The 20,673-nt window shown below is 44.4% G+C and overlaps 1 protein-coding gene across 1 annotated transcript in view; it reads left to right on the top strand.

The window, feature by feature from the left end:
- Positions 1-1,619: 1,619 nt before the first annotated feature.
- The window catches only part of LOC110487602 (glutamate receptor ionotropic, NMDA 2D), a 53,411-nt gene continuing 34,357 nt past the window's right edge, over positions 1,620-20,673 (top strand). Inside the window, exons 1-3 of the mRNA XM_036971228.1 lie at positions 1,620-2,005; positions 14,442-15,059; positions 20,254-20,520. Coding sequence (XP_036827123.1) covers positions 14,514-15,059; positions 20,254-20,520 — 813 coding nt within the window. The 5' untranslated portion in view covers positions 1,620-2,005; positions 14,442-14,513. The remainder of the gene's footprint in view (positions 2,006-14,441; positions 15,060-20,253; positions 20,521-20,673) is intronic.

The following is a 20,673-nucleotide window of genomic DNA, read 5'->3' as shown; positions in this document are numbered from 1 at the left end:
TTGCTGTAACTCAATTATTAACAAAGAACTAATATGCTGCTTTAATTGTATAATCCCAATAGCGAGGCACAGCCTTCAGAAGTGTGCAGAAATACAGTTATTTCTTCATGGCGGCATTCCAATAGAATTTGTCTGTAATTATTCTCTAAAATGAATAGATTGGTTAGCTAAAGAGGATTTGGTTAGCTTTTATCTCCTTTAGGTATTCGTAACACACTCAGAAGCAATGACTGTACAGACATGATAGTGTTTGTAGGGTATAAAAGCCATATTGGTTTTATATCCACTTGGTGTTGTTCCACCTGTGGCAGCTTGTTTCAGATTTTCCTGGATTTGTGTTCCAGTCATGAAAGACTTGCTCCAGCCTCCCATCTCTCTACCTCATCACAATATTCCTCCTGTTATCATCTCTGTCTTCTTCAACTTCCTGATGAGAGAGGCCAATGCCCTGTCTTCCTATCACAAAACAACAGGGTAAACAACCACGATGGGTTTCTATTGTTTTCTGTTAATTAGGGCCTATTTTTAATATTTCACAGAACTGGTCGGCAGCGTGGCAGCTCTGTGTTTACGAATGAAAACAAGAGGTTTCACCGTGAATGTGGATTCACTTCAAACAAAACAGAGACATAGACACAGAGGCTCTCACACACACACACACACACACACACACACACGCACACACACACATACACTCACTCAAGTGCACATGTCGTACGTCACACACACACACACACACACACACACACACACACACACACACACACACACACATACACTCACTCAAGTGCACATGTCGTACGTCACACACACACACACACACACACACACACACACACACACACACACACACACACACACACACACACATATACACTCACTCAAGTGCACATGTCGTACGTCACACACACACACACACACACACACACACACACACACACACACACACACACACACACACACACACACACACACACACACACACACACACACACAATGCTTACATCAATATATAAAAGGTGTGTGTATGCATGGTACATAGGCACATCCTCTCTTCTTCTCTGCTACAGTCAAAAATGTGATGTCCAGCATAGAGGACAAAATGGCTGGTGCTGAGCAGAAAAGATGAAAAGGGGTGAATAAGATTTTTTTCTCTGTTATTTCCTATAAGGGCTAATTATAGTACTTACTTTCAGAAGTAGAACAATTGCAAAAGCCTAATATTGTGATATCAAATCATTACCAGATAAATGCAGACAGGATTACAGTAATTAAGCACGATTATTTATATGTGTATCTCTAACATATGCATTGTTAAGTTCTTTATCTGTGTGTAATAATTTCAAGTGGCAAAATCGCCTTGCAGTGAAAAAGTTCAGCCCAGAGTTGAATATTATAAACTCACAATAGCAATTATCATGTATTCCCTTAGGACAAACATAACCGCAAAGCGCGAGGCTTGAATTATCTTTAGTGTTTTTTTTTAAGGTAGGCTATACACTGGCTTCTCTTTTGCTTGGAGAGAGAGAGGAGATGAGGGAGCAGGGAGGAGGGATAGAGGTTTACATATGGGTTTAAGGGGAGGGGGAAAAAGAGAGGGGAGGGAGGGAGACAGGCAGAGAGAGTTTTAATAAATATCTTGATTGCATACTGATACACCACTGAGTGTGTATCTACTCCTTCGTAAAAAAAAATTCCACAACGACAAGTTTAGCATTCAACACGTGTCGCGGGAGTGATGAAGAGAGAGGTTGCTAGGTGACGAGGCGTATATACGGAATTTTAACCAAATAACTGGTGAGAGGGGAAAGAGGGAGGAAGAGAGGTAGTCAGCAACATGTAGGTTCACTGAGTACAGAAAAGCTCGACACTGTGTATCGGTGCAACATTTCAATATATAGGCTACACATCGGGAGATCACCCGCAGGATATGGTCAGAAGAGGAATGGATGTATTGTGGATGGAGAGACGAGGGGAGAAGAGAGTGTCGGGCTCCTGAAAAACAGTGAGTATTTTACTCCTTGCTGTGAGGCTGATATGTTTAGGTTTTCTTTAAGAAGTGTTCCAAGATTTGCCCTTCAAATTCGGCTGAATGTTTTACACGGGGACCGGAATAGTGGCGTAGCGTTTCCCGAGGCTATATATGTGTCGACTCGTATGGGTAGCTAGCTTGATGGATAGGCGACAACCGGCCGGTGCGCGAGACTTTGACCCCTCTGTCATTGATGCGCGTGCACACTCTAAGAGCTCTGACTATTTCCAGACTCACATTGCACATGCATAGCCTACTGTACATACACACACCAGCACGGGATTTTATTCACACACACACACACACACACACACACACACACACACACACACACACACACACACACACACACACACACACACACACACACACACACACACACACGTTCTGAGTCACCACACATAACTTACATTAGTGATGAAAGAAATGTGGACCTTTCTTACCTCACCAAAATCCGCATGTGCATCTGGGTACATAACCATTCCTCATTAATATGCCATGTCGACCACATTGCCTTCATTTGAAGTCGGTTTATGCGCATGTGTGCCTTTGTCCTTTCTATTGTTTTCTTGTCCAGGGAGAACACTTTGTAGCCTTTTCCCTGCCACATCTCCTGCTATTTGCCCAAGACAGCTTTCAGGTGTTGAATCAATCCTAGAGCTTTCTGTATGTACCCAATACCCATCTGTCAGCTGTTCTCCCCACTATATTCATTGGGAGACAGCTCTTTGAATTGCAATTCTGAGCTGTGCACAAGGTAATTTGCTCTGATCTTGTCAGAATTCTTTAGGCGAACTATCCTACTTGCACTGATGTGTGTATTTCAGTGGAGGCTCCTCAGATGAGGATGGGGAGGACCATTCTCCTCAATGAATTTCATAAAAATAAAAACAGTGAAACATTAAAAAGTTATCCTTTTTAGATAAAACTATACAAAATATATTCACATCACCAAATAATTTATTAAAATGCACAGTTTTGCAATGAAGGTCTACAGTAGCCTCAGCAGCACTCTGTAGGGTACCACCATGGTATAGCCGAAGGACAGCTAGCTTCTGTCCTCCTCTGGGTACATTGACCTCAATACAAAACCTAGGAGGCTCATGGGTCTCACCCCCTTACATAGACTTACACAGTAATTATGGCAGCTTCTGGAGGACGTCCTCCAGCCTATCAGAGCTCTTGTAGCATAAACTGACATGTTGTCCACCCAATCAAAGGGTTAGAGAATGAATCTAGTACTGAAAGCATAAGCTACAGCTAGTTAGCACTGCAGTGCATAACATGTGGTGAGTAGTTGACTCAAAGAGAGAGAAAGACAATAGTTCATTTCAAAATGAAGGAGAAGCAAGAGAGAGCGTGAGCTAGCTAGCTATATTTCGCATTACAGTGCATTTGGAAAGTGTTCAGACCCCTTCACCTTTTACACATTTTATTATGTTACAGCCTTGTTCTAACATTGATTCATTTGTTCCCCCCCCCCCCCCCCCCCCTCATTAATGTTCAAAACTGAAATACCACATTTACATAAGTATTCAGACACTTTACTCAGTACTTTTTTGAAGTACCTTTGGAAGCGATTACAGCCTTGAGTCTTCTTGGGTATGACGCTACAAGCTTGGCACACCTGTATTTGGGGAGTTTCTAACAAGCATGGCACACCTGTATTTGGGGAGTTTCTTCCATTCATCTCTGCAGATCCTCTCAAGCTCTGTCAGGTTGGATGGGGAGCGTCGCTGCACAGCTATTTTCAAGTCTCTCCAGAGGTGTTAGATCGGGTTCAAGTACAGGCTCTGGCTGGGCCACTAAAGGACATACAGAGACTTGACTGTGTGCTCAGGGTTGTTGTCCTGTTGGAAGGTGAACCTTCACCCAAGTCTGAGGTCCTGAGCGCTCTGGTGCAGGTTTTCATCAAGGATCACTCAGTACTTTGCTCCGTTCATCAGTCGCTCGATCCTGACTAGTCTCCCAGTCCCTGCCGCTGAAAAACATTCTCACAGCATGATGCTGCCACCACCATGCTTCACCGTAGGGATGGTGCCAGATTTCCTCCAGATGTGACACTTGGCATTCAGGCCAAAGAGATCAATCTTGGTTTCATCAGACCAGAGAATCTTGTTTCTCATGGTCTGAGATTCCTTTAGGTGCCTTTTGGCAAACTCCACGCGGGCTGTCATGTGCCTTTTACTGAGGAGTGGCTTTTGTCTGGCCACTCTACCATAAAGGCCTGATTGGTGGAGTGCTGCAGAGATGGTTGTCCTTCTGGAAGGTTCTCCCATCTCCACAGAGGAACTCTGGAGCTCTGTCAGAGTGACCATCATGTTCTTGGTCACCTCCCAGACCAAGGCTCTTCTCCCCCGATTGCTCAGTTTGGGATGGCCGGCCAGCTCTAGGTCCATGCTTCTTCATTTTAATATTGATGGAGGCCACTGTGTTCTTGGGGACCTGTAGCAATTTTTTGTTACCCTTCCCCAGATCTGTGCCTCGACACAATCCTGTCTCGGAGCTCTATGGACAATTCCTTCGACCTCATGGCTTGTTTTTTGCTCAGACATGCACTGTCAACTGTGGGACCTTATATAGACAGGTGTGTGCCTTTCCAAATCATGTCCAATCAATTGAATTTACCACATCTCAAGGATGATCAATGGAAACAGGATGCACCTGAGCTCAATATCGAGTCTCATTGCAAAGGGTTTGAAAGCGTATGTAAATAAGGTATTTCTGTTATGTATTTTAATACATTTGCAAAAATGTCTAAACACCTGTTTTTGCTTTGTCATTATGGGGTATTGTGTGTAGATTGATGAGTAAAAAATGTATTTAATACATTTTAGAATAAGGCTGTGACGTAACAAAATGTGGTAAAAGTCAATGGGTCTGAATACTTTCCGAATGCACTGTATATATATATATATATATATTTTTTTTTAACTTTCACTTACTTAGCTAGCAAATGTAGCTAGCTAGTTTAGCCTACTCAAACACCCGGTTCAGAGAGGGATACTATGTTAGCTAGCTGGCTATCCCGAGTGCAGAATAACTGATGAATTTACGAACGCGCAATACCCGTTGAATATGACCGGTGCCAGTAAATTTCGGCAAAATAACGTAATTACATTTTTGCCTGCAGTTCAGTTACAGTCACCAACACTCTAGATAACATGAAAATTGCCTAACCAGCTCTGCTAGGGCGATTAAAATGGACAGAGTCAGGTGTTCTCTAATTTGTGTCTGGAAGTAGCTAGCAAGCTAGCAAACTTTAGCCATTTAACTTAAGTTCTTCACTGACGTTTTGAGGTCAGGATGCTCGGATCAATCCTACTCGTCGGTCAGAGAGTCCAGTGTGTGCTCTGAACGCTCCGAAAGCTAAACACTCTGAATTTACAAACGTACAATCTGACAGCTCTCTGAATTTACAAACGCCCACAGCGTTGCACTCTGGCACTCCAGAGTGAATTTATGAACACACTCTATAGGCTATGTGGCTATTAATTCCGCCAATTCTGTTGGGAAAAAAAAGTTTCTTAAACGGAAGCAAACAAAATGAAACGGGGATAAACACACCTGAATTTGTCCAATAGAAACTCTTGTTTGCAACTGTTGGAGTAATGATTATAACCTAGATGAACTAGATGCAGGCAAGAGTGTACAAGGTGGTGTTGAATGTGTGTCACCGTCGGTCACCTTGATGACTCTAATGTCTCTCGACCTGTGCCACGCTGTAAAACGTTCATTCGTAGGCTAGGTTGTAGCAACCTCATGATGGGTAAAGGGCCAATTTCGAGTATCATGTACAGGAGTAGCCTAAACCTCTTGATGTTACATTGAGCTGGGTGAATGGAATATATATGACAGTCATCCAATATGCTGGAATAGAAACAAGGCCGTGCTCATGAAAATTAAAATGGTCCTCCCTCATCATAAACGGCACCGACCCCCACTGGTGTATATTGAGTAAATGCTTGCTCTGTAGGCTAGTGGCATGTTTCAATAACATTTGCATCCTTAAACGGTCCGTGGGCACACTGATTCTTGTGACAACTCATATTGTAGGCCTTTTATTTCTATCCTAGAGCAAGTTGAAACAGGGTTTTTCATTGATCATTATGCGGTAGATAGCCTTGAAGGGACACTTTCCATGTTCGGGGTTCTCAAGTGCTTGACAGCATGGAATCTTGACTGTAGCTTGAAAACTCCTTGTTCAGTTGATGACATTGTACCCGACATGTTTTCTTTTGTTAGTTATTCTGGACTGGACATGTGTGCATGAAAGCGGGTGGGATTTGCTATTGGACTATAATGAACCTAGTTTCACGTGTCATCAATTTTCGCACACACACAATAATGCAACAGTCCACACATTCTAATTGAGTTTTTTTTCTCCAGTGAAACCGATTGTGGAGCTAGGGCTAATCCAAAATGCTCCATTTCATCCGGGAAGGCTGTTGAAACACATCTTACCGTTTGTCATCAGCTGATATCATGGCCTCTGAATGACTGTTATCCCAGAGGAACCCTTTTATGTAGAGAACCAAATCTGACAATGGCAGACCCAAGTCACTCAGGGGAGGCTTCTTTCAGACAGTTGTTTCAGCTCTGCGTAACTCTCGACTTGTGGGGACTTGTCACAGTAAATCACCAGAGTAATGTGACACTCAGAAGTTCAGGTCCACTGAGTAGGAGACAGAGGGGGAAGAGAAGGAGGGCTGCACCTGTAGTGTCACCTGAGGATTCAGCTCTGTGCTTCCAAATTCCAGGCAGGGGTGGGTTGTGTTCATTAGGGCACACGATGGAAAACGTTTCAAGCAACAGAAAACGAGTCCAGGTAGTTCCTTCCTGTTTCAGCCTGTTTTCTACTATTTGGTGCCTAATGAACACAAACCCTACCACAGACAAGGAACAGAAAGCAGGATGTCCTTTCATATCGAGTACACCTTTACAAAAGTGATTCTTCATCCCTGAGAATTGCACTCAGTCTGAGGTGTTTCATTGAGTCACTTGTGTATGAATAAATGGTTGTTGTTGGCTGCATGACATTGTTAGCTATGTTAGTGGGGGCCTTGGACTGAAATCACCTGTTCTGCTTAGCGGAGGAAAGGAGGCCATTTTAGCGTCACCTTCTTTAGCGACAAGCCAAGTGGCCCTGACTTTCCTCCATGGTGATGGTGGTCAAGGTGATGGTGGTGAAATTGTTGGTTGGCTTTGCTACACCCAGGGGATCCACCATGAGACTTTCTCAGCTTTCCTGACTGAATTTTTTTGGGGGATTATAAGCCTTCGATCCGACTTAACGTCAAAGTAGTGAGCTGGAGGTGGGGGTCTGCCTTAAGGTCGCATCCAAAGACGACCGCCTGAACGTACGTGACAGAACAATGTGATCGGGAACCTCACCTTCGACTCACCCAGACCCTGTTTGAAGGCCACTCCGAAACTTCGGAGCCACATCTTCATTCCAAATGCTCTATTGTCGCTGTTTGGCTACGTAGCCTAGTCAGTTAGCCTACAGTAGGCTAGGCTAAATGTAGGCCTAAAGGCTGTCCTTCTCAGATCCCATTGACCAAAGAAGGCGCCGTCTCATTTAACACAAGCCTATCTGGGAGCCGATGTCTAATGTTCAAATGAACTTTCAACATTCATTAATGCTCCTTTTCTGTTTTTATCGGCTGTGTGTAGCTAGTAAGACTTTTCAATGACAACCAACTCGAGCTTCTTGCCTCGGTGACTCCCAGAACGGGTGTTTAATGGTGCCTCTTGTATCACTGTTTGCATATTTACAGTGTAACAAGCCAGTATCTATCCATTGCAAACAGGCCTGTGTATCATGTCTATAGTGTAGGTGTTGCAATCTCTACTCAACTTCTAAAGCACAAAATCTGATATTGTCCCACGATAATGAACAACAAAAATGCCCGTGAATTAATACTTGTTCTTTACTGTGAGCTGGGCACTCTTTCCAAAATCTTCAGGTTACATGTTTTTTTTTGGGGGGGGGGGGGGGGTCTTGATCAAATGCATTCAGGAGACCCCAACCTTGATTGTTATTGTTTTTTTTTAAAGCTTGGGCAAACAGTTTGGTATGGAGAGTCTCTATTCTTGACGATGGTGGGGCTGATACTGTCTAAATAGTTGTTGAGAACACTGTGGAACAGATTGGTTTGCTTTCTGTTAACATTGCGTTTTAATCGGGTCGTAAATTCCGTCTCCTTTATCGTAGAGAGCTAACATTTGGCTAACGGCATTGATCGTAAATCCCCTTCGTCCAAATGTAAATTGACATTTCATTTGCACACTTTGGCTTGATGAAGTCACTGCTTCGACCTGCTAGGCCACACACAGCCTCTTGTACCAGTACAACTGGAAACGTCTGTCTTCATTTCGCTTCCTCTAAGGAGAGCAATTGAGCTTCAGTCAGCTACTCTACGACACCGACCAACACAAATGATTACACATCTCGGATCAGCTGTGTTTTTTTCTTTTTCTTAGTCAGTTCTACTGACAGGCAGGTTTATTGGTTGGTTGCTTGATTGGCAGCTGGTTGGGCGAGTCTGACAGAGCCGATGAATACGTCTGTGGACCTTTTTCACAGAGGCAGGTTTTTGGCTCAAAACCCAGTACAGTATGTTCAGAACATGTCTAGGAATAGAGAAAGAGAGAGAGAGAGAGAGAAACCGAGAGAGCGAGGGAGCTGAATGAGGCATAAGAGGAAGACAATTTATAGAGACTGAAATAAAGAGTTGTGTGTGTGTGTGTGTGTGTGTGTTGTCTCTGGTATAGATTCGTTTTTTTCTTCTCTATTGTCTTTCGTTCTTCCCAGGTGTACTTTCCCTGCGATAGGTGTGTTTGTGTACAGACCCTGCCAATTTCTTTGTCTCTCTTTACCTTCCAACAACTTTAATTCCACCTTAGCACCAAACCACAAACCACAGCCATGGCATTTTACATAAATATACCTCAAATTGATGGCTCTACTGTCAGACACATGGATTTAATAAAGCTGGTCATAAAGCTCTGTGTAACAATAAGGTCAGTCTTTGGGGGGGGGGTTTACGTTGTGCCCGGGAATGCAACAGGTCGTTCTTCTTAGGTGGCACTGCATGGGGCGTGTAGATAGGCACCTTTGCTGATTCTTTATTGTGGCGTGTCAACCGAGACACCCACCGGCGGAGACCTGTAATCCGCCAGCTCCCTTGGGGTCAAAGTTGAGGATCGTGAGCCAGCTAAATACCAACTCATTAGGCCTGGCCAAATGGGACTCTGGAGACATGAAACCCTTTAGAAGCGTGTGACAGACTGAGGGAGCCACAAGGGAAGGGGAGGGAGTAGGATAGAGGGAAGAGAGGCAGGAGAGGAGAGAAGGAGAAACAAACGAGGGGAGTGTGATAGATAGGAGAGGGAGAGAGGGACAGGCCAGGGATAGATAGAGAGGGAGTGGGAGATAGATGGAATGGTAGAGGGAAGAGAGAGAGAAAGAGAGAGGCAGAAGGAACATACCAAGGGGGGGGGGGGGGTCGAGGGAGCAAGAGACACCCTCAGCATCTTATAACCCACTGGGCACACCCCCCCCCACCGTCCTTGGTCTGTCCTCATGTCTCTCCTCCGTCTTATCCACCTCCCCTCCCACCCTCTCTCGCTCTTCCACTTGCCTGATTTTACCTTTCCTTCTTCCCCTGTCATTTCCTGGAAGAATATATCTTATCATCCTCTGCCCCTTCACTCATAACTCCCTTCACCAGCTTCTCTTTAAATCTAATGAAGGTCATGTTTATTAAAAACATTCTTAGCAAGGTCACCGGTTAGCCTGTTGATTACTTCTTTGCAGAGAGAGCAGACGCTGTTAAATACCTCAGTGCTTCCTCCGAGCAGGCCAGCATTCATTGATTCCTTCCCCTCCCACCATCCATAGCCGCAGCATATGGGGAATGAAGAATGTCACCAATGACCCTCAGCAAATGTAATGTGATATGTATTTTAGAGTAGCAATTATTGATAGAAATAATATTGCTCCTTTGTATGCAGAGTGCTATGGGGCAAGGTTTGTTCCCAGTACAATTTCCACCACCAAATTACTTTCATGCAAAGACGATGCTGAGGTAATGCATCACATCCCCAATAAATTGGAATGCGATGTTCTTTATTTACAGCCACAAAGATCAGTAGGAAATGATGAATATTGCTTCTTGTGTGTCCTTATTTGGTGCAAAATGTAATGAGAAATACTAGTGCGTAAAGTAATTGTATTTCATCCAGGCAAACCCTTCAGACCATTTGTCTTAACTACTTAAAAGTAGCGTTGCATAACTAACTGCTGTGCTCAGTGTGAGGGAATTGGAGTACATTTTTTGTGTAAAAGAAAAAGAGGTATGTTTACGTGCTTAAAGCTCAGGGAGCCCTGTTTTTGTTCCGTTGTTCTCCTGGGACTTCCTTGGAGACAAGACAGATCACCTCGAGGGAATTTTTTTACAAAAAAAATGGTTGTTATATATATATATATATATATATATATATATATATATATATATATATATATATATAGAATAAGATAAATATCGTAACCGCCAGTCTGTCTGACAATGTATATATTACAAGTGCATCGAGCTGTACCTACAGTAGATGCTGTAGCAGGAGGAAGACCTCTTTAACTACGTGAAATTCCAATTCTGTCAGACATGGAGTCACGGAGTGCCTTGAAAAGTAGTTTGCTTTGACAAAATTGAATTGAATCTTACTCTGTGTGAGTGTGTATACGATTGTGTGGGTATGAAGAGCGTGTGTGTGTTTGCGTGCGAGAGTGTGTGTGTGTGTGTGTGAATGTCCTTCTGTGTGTCAGGGGGCTAGTCAAGTCACCTTTAAGCTTATTAGGGAGGGTCCTGACTTATGGGTCATGAGATGCTTTGAGCACACCTGACTGTACATCACACTCCTGCTAATGGTGTGCCACAGTGCCGGCGGATGCCGTTTGGAGTAAGACAGGGACAGACAGTTCCTCCTAAGCCTTGTGCTGCTCTGGACAAGAGCAGAGAGTCTGGCAACACTTAGACGGCCAGAAAGAGAGACTGGACACGATCACGCTGTCTGTGGGCCCGTTTCCTTCATGGGCAGTGCAGTTATTAATGGCTACCGGTTATCTTGTTTTCCCGGAGAGCGTTTTGAGCTGACCATGCTATATGATCATCACAGAAGATTCATGTCGGAGCTGAACGTGCAATACGACCGTCAACACAAGATGCAGGGGTTCTTTGGAGGGGAAATATAAGGACATCCATTCATGTTGTAAAACCCATTAGGACTGTAAGCCGTTGACAACCAAGACAAATAGATATGGGGAGGAGTTCAAGGATGTAAACCCTCTATGCTAATGTCTGGATAGATAACGCGGCTACAGAGTTCCGTCCAGTATTTACAGCTGAAACTGCTCATGCAGGCCAGGATATTCATTATCCATTCATACAGCTGTGTGTTTGACAGTAATCTCTGGGGAGCCACAGCGTACAGCAACTCTGACCTGTATTCTAATCATCTTCTCCCAACGCCATTTCCCTAACCCCTATACCTCTCTACAGCCATGATACCACAGGGCCCATTTAACATAGGCAACAAACAATGCACTCCATGCCAGTGGAAGACCATAAAACTCCTGTATATGAGAGGCCCGGGGAGTGACAACACAAGCTGACTGGTGTTAGGGACAACGGATGGAATGCTAGCCTGGAATGATTGAACCCGTATGTATGGTTTGTCGTGCGGATGACTGGATTTAGCCGTATCCCCTTCGAACTGAGTGGAGAACCTGTGTCTGTACTGGTGTGTGCTGGTTTCATACGGTTTGAACTAGATGAATCCCTATGGCCTGCGGACTGAGTACAGCACCTGTGTGGTTTGTACTGGTTTCATATGGTCTGTACTGGTTTCATATGGGCTGTACTGGTTTCATATGGTCTGTACTGGTTTCATATGAGCTGTACTGGTTTCATATGGTCTGTACTGGTTTCATATGGGCTGTACTGGTTTCATATGGTCTGTACTGGTTTGTACTGGTTTCATACGGTCTGTACTGGTTTCATACGGTCTGTACTGGTTTTCATACGGTCTGTACTGGTTTTCATACGGTCTGTACTGTTTTCATACGGTCTGTACTGGTTTCATACGGTCTGTACTGGTTTCATATGGTCTGTACTGGTTTCATACGGTCTGTACTGGTTTCATATGGTCTGTACTGGTTTCATACAGTCTGTACTGGTTTCATATGGTCTGTACTGGTTTCATACAGTCTGTACTGGTTTCATATGGTCTGTACTGGTTTCATACGGTCTGTACTGGTTTCATATGGTCTGTACTGGTTTCATACAGTCTGTACTGGTTTCATATGGTCTGTACTGGTTTCATATGGTCTGTACTGGTTTCATACGTTCTGTACTGGTTTCATATGGTCTGTACTGGTTTCATACGGTCTGTACTGGTTTCATACAGTCTGTACTGGTTTCATATGGTCTGTACTGGTTTCATATGGTCTGTACTGGTTTCATATGGTCTGTACTGGTTTCATACGGTCTGTACTGGTTTCATATGGTCTGTACTGGTTTCATACAGTCTGTACTGGTTTCATATGGTCTGTACTGGTTTCATATGGTCTGTACTGGTTTCATACGGTCTGTACTGGTTTCATATGGTCTGTACTGGTTTCATACGGTCTGTACTGGTTTCATACAGTCTGTACTGGTTTCATACGGTCTGTACTGGTTTCATACAGTCTGTACTGGACACAGCCACTTGCCCTTTGCGCTGTATCGGGGAAACATATTCAAGAGTCTTTCTCCCTGTGAAAAAGGGTGAGGCCATTAGGTTTCATGGCAGGTTCTGCCCATAGGCTTAACTGGGGTAGGCAGTAGTAATATCCACCTTAATTATGCAACAGGCCGGGTTCGGGTGAGCCATTTTTCACTCATTCGGGCTGAGGTCTGGCTCTGTCTGAATGGTATATTGAGGGTAGTGTTAAATATTTCTCTTTCTACCCTCCCTCTACTACCGTCCCCTAGATACAGTATATCCTCTAGCCCTACTATATTGCCTTCTCTTTCACTTTCCAGCCACTGTGGCTATCTGGCTCACTGGCTCACTCCTATATTTGCTCTCTCTATTCCACGACTGCTACTGTTCATTTTTGTTTGTCCCCCCCCCCCCCCTTTTCCCCCAAACTGATCACTTCATTGTGATCCCCCTTTTTTTGTGCATTTCTTCCTCAGATGATGAGTCGGCATCAAAAGGAGGGTTGCGAAAATGGAATTAGATAGAGAGTGAGAGAACAAGGCAGGAAGAAGCTGTTGGTTTGGGCGGTGTGAGGAGAACATTACGTCAGCAAGCCTTCTGGTTCAAAGCAATGACATTAGCCACGGACGCTAGGAGAAATAACAGGCTCTAGGAGACGGATGGCCAGATGCTGATTGTGTATGCACGTTGCTCTGCGCGTTAGTGATCTGGAGAGAGTGTGTTTTCGACTGTGTGTATTTGTGTGTGCCCCAAGGGAGAGGGAGGGTTAATTAAAGAGAGTGAATGGAAAGGGGGGTTGAGAAGGAAGGGGGATGGGGGGGGGGGGGGGGGGGGGGGGGGGGTTGGCACGCTAAGCGACTTCAAAATGATTCATTGCTTTACATCTCCTTACGTTTCGCGTACAGTCCCATAGCCTGATTCTACTGCACGGAGCATTACCCCACCTCAACCACAATTGTTAAATAAAAAATGTGCATACACACACCTACCTCGACTTAACTCTTCCTTCCCCCACAGTTTTATTTGTATTGTAATTTAGCCCAGTCCGTTTAGATGTACAGTACCCGTTGGTGGTTTATGGCTGCAAATACCTATAGCTTAGCTTTAAAGCTCTCTAATGGTGTGGGACCGAACCATGAATCAGCTCCTGGGGTAATGAATTCTGATGTCCCGTAGGGGGGAGGGTTGAGTTCAAGGGGTGAGCACTCCTACTCTTGTCCCTAAGCAGTGAGCTTATGTTCCTCTGTAGTTCACTGTACTTGGCTTTACGCTTACACTGACCTTAATTGATGTTGATCGATCGTATGGTAGGTGATGCAGGCCTCCCCTTCACATTTCATCCCCCCCCCCCCCCGCCTAGCGCAATCTCTCTGCCCCACTGCGACTCTCTCTCTCTCTTTCGCTCTCTCTTTCTCTTTCTCTCTCTCTCTCTCTCTCTCCCCCTTCCCTGTTGAAACCTGCTCTTTGTAGATGAGGCACAGTGGAAAGCTCCCCTTTTCCCATTACGCCTAAACTCCCCCCTCTCTTCCTCTTGATAGTTTTTCAATAGTATCCCTCGCCACTGCAGCTCCTACTTACTTCTATGCGTATCATTGCTCCTCTCCTCACTAATTTATCCTTTCTTCTCCCCTCTCCACTTCAGGTCCCTCTTCGCCTGTGAACCGCCGCCACCCCTCCGCCCACCAAACTGCGCCCCCCCCCTCCTCCCTCCCCCATGGCGGCCAAGCCTGTCCTCTCCCTCCTGTTGGCCGTGCTGGCCTGCACGGGGCCCGCTCGCTCCTCCCCTCCCCTCCTGCTCCGCCCCCGGGAGAGAGAGAGGGACTTGGGCGTTGTCAACATCGCTGTGGTCCACTCGGGCTCCTCCCTGCTCCCGGAGACGGCCGCTGCTGGGGGAACGGGCGCAGCGGGCGGGCCGGGGGGGCCTCAGGGAAGGGGGGCCTCATCGTCATTGGCCACGGTGTCGGCATCTGCCACGCTGGCGTCTGCATCGGCGGCTCTGGTGGGAGACAGCGTGATGACGCAGTATGGCCCGGCCAACGTGATCTACCTGACGGTGAACGAGAGCAGCCCGGCGAGCCTTCTTCTGCAGCTGTGTGAGCTGCTGGCCACCACGCCGCTCCAGGGCCTGGTGTTCGAGGAGGAGAGGCCCCCGCCACACAACCAGGCTCCCCTGGCCCCCATGATGGAGTTTGTCTCGGCCCAGACCGGAGTGCCCGTTGTGGCCGTGGGAGGAGGGGCCGGCCTGGGCAGGGAGCCACAGGTAACTACCTGGCTGTGACCTTTCCCTTGTTAATGGACTTCAAGTAATCAACCATTCTGTCGTGGCAGAATAATTGAATTTTCCACAATAAGTCCTGAGTTACTGTGTGTTTGAAGCCTTACTAATTTGGCACATGACGTCTTCATTTTCTGCTTGTAAACTGGGTTTCTGGTTGAGAAGACATCATAAAACCAGATTGCAACCATCTGGTCTCTGTTACAACCAGGTAAAGAGGCGTCATGGGGAAAGACGTTGTATTTTGGTTGCTATCTGGTTGCTCAAAAGATGTTCACAAAACGTCCTCCTTATACAACTAGTATTGAACTGCATTGTTGGTTAAGGTTCTTGTAAAGTAAGCATTTCACGGTCTACACCTGTTGTATTCGGCGCATGTAACAAATAGAATTTGATTTGATTTGATCTTTGCAACAATGTTTGCCCGCTGTATACAGTGTGGTCTGATTAGGAGAACACTACTTCACTTCTCGAGGGCCACAGTCCTGCTGCTTTTTGTGTCTGCCTAGTACTTACTATAATTGAACAATTAATGTCACTGATTGCTGGCAAGGTTCAACACTTGGTCTCCAAAGGTCAAACTCAGCCGCTGATGAAACAGACAACAGAGAGAGTGGTTGCACAACCTTTACCTTTAGAGACTCTCTCAATGACACCTCCTGTCTAAGTGTACTTATGTGCTTATTCGCCACGCAGTCCCATTTAGGATAAGGGCACCCAACCCTTAAAGACAACCCAGACCTTTTGCCTAGCACCTTTAATCAGTCTTTCTTCTCAAACCCAAATGTATAATTTCATGCTTAACCTATTTTTGTACACATATCCAACTGTGAACCTGTCGACAATTAGAGGCTCCGTTCAAGTCTCACTTGGCTTTGTTAATTGTGCACAGTGCATTCAGGAAGCATTCACACCCCTTGACTTGTTCCACATTTTGTGACGTTACAGCCTTATTTTAAAACGGATTTTAAAAAAGGTTTCTCGTCAATCTATACACAATACCCCATAATTACGAAGCGAAAACAAGTTTTTAGAAATGTTTGCTAATTTATATAAAAAACTAAAACAGAAATAGCTTCTTTACGTAAGTATTCAGACCCTTTGCTATGAGACTCGAAATTGAGCTCCGGTGCATCCTGTTTCCATATATCATCCGTAAAGCGTTTCTGCAACTTGATTGTCTGTGTAAGGTCCCACAGTTGACAGTGCATGTCAGAGCAAAAACCAAGCTATAAGGTCGAAGTAATTGTCCGTAGAGGTCAGAGACAGGATTGTGTCGAGGCACAGATCTGGGGAAGGGTACCAAAAAAATGTCTGCAGCATTGAAGGTCCCCAAGAACACAGTGGCTTCCAGCATTCTTAAATGGAAGAAGTGTGGAACCTAAAGGACTCTCAGACCATGAGAAACAAGATTCTCTGGTCTAATGAAACCAAGATTGATCTCTTTGGCCTGAATGCCAAGCGTCACGTCTGGAGGAAACAATGCACCATCCCTACGGTGAAGCATGGTGGTGGCAGCATCATGTTGTGGTTATGTTTTTCAGCAGCAGGGACTGGGAGACTAGTCAGGATGGAGGGAAAGAGGAACGGAACAAAGTACAGAGATCCTTGATGAAAACCTGCTCCAGAGCGCTCAGACTGGGGCGAAGGTTCACCTTCCAACAGGACAATGACCCTAAGCACACAGCCAAGAAAGACAATGCAGGAGTGGCTTCGGGACAAGTCTTTGAATGTCCTTGAGTGGCCCAGTCAGAGCCCGGACTTGAACCTGATCGAACATCTCCGGAAAGACCTGAAAATAGCTGTGCAGAGATGCTCCCCATTCAACCTGATAGAGCTTGAGAGGATCTGCAGAGAAGAATGGGAGAAACTCCCCAAATACAGGGGTGCCAAGGTTGTAGTGTCATACCCAAGAAAACTTGAGGTTGTAATCGCTGCCAAAGGTCCTTCAACAAAGTACTGAATAAAGGGTCTGAATACTTATGTAAATGTGATATTACACTTGATCATTTTAATACATTTGCAAACATTTCTGAGATACAGCTTTTGCTCTGTCATAATGGGGTATTGTGTGTAGATTGATGAGGGGAAAAAGCAATTTAATCAATTTTAGAATAAGGCTGTTATGTAGCAAAATGTGGAAAAGGTCAAGGGGTCTGAGTACTTTCCAAATGCACTGTAGCTCTCTGAAAAAATGTATATAGTGAGTGAGTTCAACAGGGGTCATTTACATATGCTTAGTGCATAGTTCCTTCTAAATTGTATCTCCCTGTTCAGAGATGGGCTTCATTTCTGTTACATGTATTTGAAATACATATTTAAATTACTTTTGAGTAACTGTCCTGATGTACAATCCAATGTATTTTGTAACAAGATACTTTAGAGTAGTGCACATATATATATTTTGTTTACCCTAGCACTGCACAGTAATCAACTAACTATCAATATTTGTTTATTTGAATAAACTGTGTCGTGCTAGGGCAAAAAAACTTCATGTGTACTACTTGCGGTCCACGGGATCGAGTTTGGGACAATACCAAAATACTTTTCTGTACCATTTTTTAAAGCGGTACACAATTTTGTCCCGTCCCCCCCATCACCCCAAATTTTCTGCATCGGTATCAGAAGTCTGACGGCACTCGGGTGTGATAAGAGTGTCTGATAAATGACCAAAAATGGAAAGAATGAGCACTCGCATAACACACTGGGTATTATTCTAATGAGCTCTGCCCACAAACAAGGCCATATTTAATTAAAATACTAATTGTTTGGGAGTAGAGCTCATTAGAAAACAATACCCAATGTGCTTTGCAAGTGTTCATTTTTACAAATGCACATTTTGGTCGTTTAGCAGACGCTCTTATCCAGAGCGTCTCACAGCAGTCCGTACATTCAGCTAAGGTAGATAAGCAACCACATCAAAGTCATAGCAAGTAAAACATTTCTGTAATCGTTACTGAGAATGTTGTTGTTGTTAATGGGGCTACTTGCACGTATTTGATTGAAATACATTACTTGGCAAAAGTATTTTGTTTTTGACTTTGATAGGTTGTATTTTCTAACAAGAAACATTTGTAAGTATCTTTGCCCATCTCTGGCTCTGTTATTTTATCTGTCTTATGTACAAGGGTCTAGAAACCTTATCCTCTCCTTAAACCTTTCAGTACACTGTCTTCCCTTCCTCCATCTGTTCTTATCCAAATCTAATCTAAAAGAACTGGACAATTGTAGGTTTTCCTCATGTCACTTTTACCTGTCCAATCTGGTCAGATCAGTGATGATGAAAGAAAGGAGACAAGGAGAGGAAGGCTAGTCTGTTTCATAAACAATCATGGCCTACAGTACAATACAGAATTTCAAATCAAATAAAATAATTCGCTGTTAGATGTAGACTAACAGGGAAATGCTTACTTATGGGGCCGTTTCTAACAATGCAGAGGTAAAGATAAGATTGCCATTTTTATAAAAATGGAAATGGTGGCACGGTGAATAACGAATCATTTAATTTAACCCACATCTGGTTTAAAACCCCCCAAATCAAAACACAGGGACATACTGGCTGTGTTCCAAATGACACGCTATCCCCTACATAGTGCACTACTTCTAAGCAGGGCTCTGGTCAAAAGTAGTGCACTGTAAAGGGAATAGGTTGCCATTTGGGACATACTGTTGGACTGTACTGGAAAGACTTCACAGAGGACCCTGTCACATGTCTGCACAAGACAGACAAAGAGAAAAGAACAAGAAAGGGAAGAAGGCTATTGAGACTGGAATCCAATTAAAATGGCCATATCGATGTTTGCGTGGTGTCTTTGGGTTAAGACTACTACTACCTTCGCGTGTAGTTGTTACTCTGAAAACAGGAAGCTTTGAAAGGAGTCCACCTGGTGGGTAGCAGCAGTAAGAAGGGTTTTTATACTACCCATAGACATTGGGTAATTCTAGGCCTATTTAACCATGGGTAAAATTGCTATGGCATGAATGTAAGCCACTGAATAGGTAAGAAAGTTGATGCACCACAACTTTAATGGGTCTTTCTAACCAACGTTTAAATAGGCCTCCATCATGACTAAGCCCCTGCAGTGCGTGTAGGATTGAATTAAGCTCACATTGTCATTCCTATTTTACATTACTCTTAACATGGACTATGTTCAGAAGGAAGAATCTGTGTTCTTGTATGACGCGTTGAGATACTACTTCCTCGTTTCAGAATGTTTTCTCCCTATTGAACACAACACTGGACTCCACTGTATTCATAAAGCGTCTCAGCGTAGGAGTGCTGATCTAGGATCAGGTCTCTCCTGTCCATGTATCGTACTCGTTATGATCTAAAAGGCTAAACTGATTGTATATCAGCACTCCTACTCTGAGACTCATTGTGAATGCGAGGCCTTGATTCCTCCTCTATCCTCCTGACACACAGCAATTCATTTGTGTCCTCTCTAGTGGACATCCGTTCTTGGTCCATATCTCTGAGGCCATACAAGCCACTGTATTAAGTCCTGTTGTCCATTTGAGAGGACATTCTGGGCTTTTCAATGGTATCACATGTATGGGGATGTGACCTTGACAATTTTATCTTCCTGGTTCTTAGAAAAATTGCTGCTGTGAAAATGAGCACATTTTATGGAAATTTTGTAGGAAGTGTGTGTAATTATAAATTATAATTTTTGTGAGTTTGATATTCAAATTGCTTCTAGTAAGTGAATATCTCAGGAATAGTTAAGTGAGTTGTCAGGACCGTGTAATACTTTTTTCACGTGAAATAAGACCTAAAATAAGAGGTTATCAAGAAATGTCCTCTGCAGTGGACACCTGGATGCCGAAGCTAGGTTTTTCAGCTACTGTACCCATTGACTATAATATAACAATTTAGCACTTTAAAAGATAAATAACAATATTTTTTTCCCAATTCTTTCTTGGTAACATGTCCCCCCCCCCCGGAATATTTTTATTGATGTAAAAAAATATATACATATTTCAGGAGGCAATAGTAGAAAAATAACTCTGTTCACATACCACCTCCCCATTTCGCTCAGCTTCAAATAAATGTCTTCCCACTCGAACACAACCCTCAGGTAGACAGTTCACTGCGACCTCTTTCTCTGTCCCTCTCCTGGTCCTGAAAAAACCGTTTAACTCTTTAACAAACCGTTTTCTCCCTGTTGTCCTCCCCCAGGAGAGCGGCTCCATCTACCTCCAGTTCACCTGCTCCACAGCCATGCAGCTGGACGTGATCTTCGAGGTGCTGGAGGAGTTCGACTGGACCTCCTTTTCCGTGGTGGCTACGCGTCACCACGGCTACGAGGACTTCCTGGCCATGGTGGAGAGCCTGACGGACGGATCCTTCATCGGCTGGGAGAAGAAGGGCGTGGTTATGCTCAACGTCACCGACGACCCAGGAGGGACGCGCACACGCAGGCTGCTCAAGGAGAACGAGGCGCAGGTGAGACGGCTACAGCCTTTTTAAAAAGTTGCTGTACTTTTTTTATGGTACAGAAGCAGAGGGAGATACTGATGAAGAGGGGAGACACAGGAAGAACAGACGCTGTGGATTGAACCCAGGTCTCCGGTGGGGAGGCATGTGCAGTTGAAGTCG

The sequence above is a fragment of the Oncorhynchus mykiss genome, chromosome 32 (genome assembly GCF_013265735.2).
Source record: "Oncorhynchus mykiss isolate Arlee chromosome 32, USDA_OmykA_1.1, whole genome shotgun sequence".
Classification (NCBI taxonomy): domain Eukaryota; kingdom Metazoa; phylum Chordata; class Actinopteri; order Salmoniformes; family Salmonidae; genus Oncorhynchus; species Oncorhynchus mykiss.
Note: the sequence above shows the minus strand (reverse complement) of the source record. Positions and strands in the feature narration are given on the sequence as shown.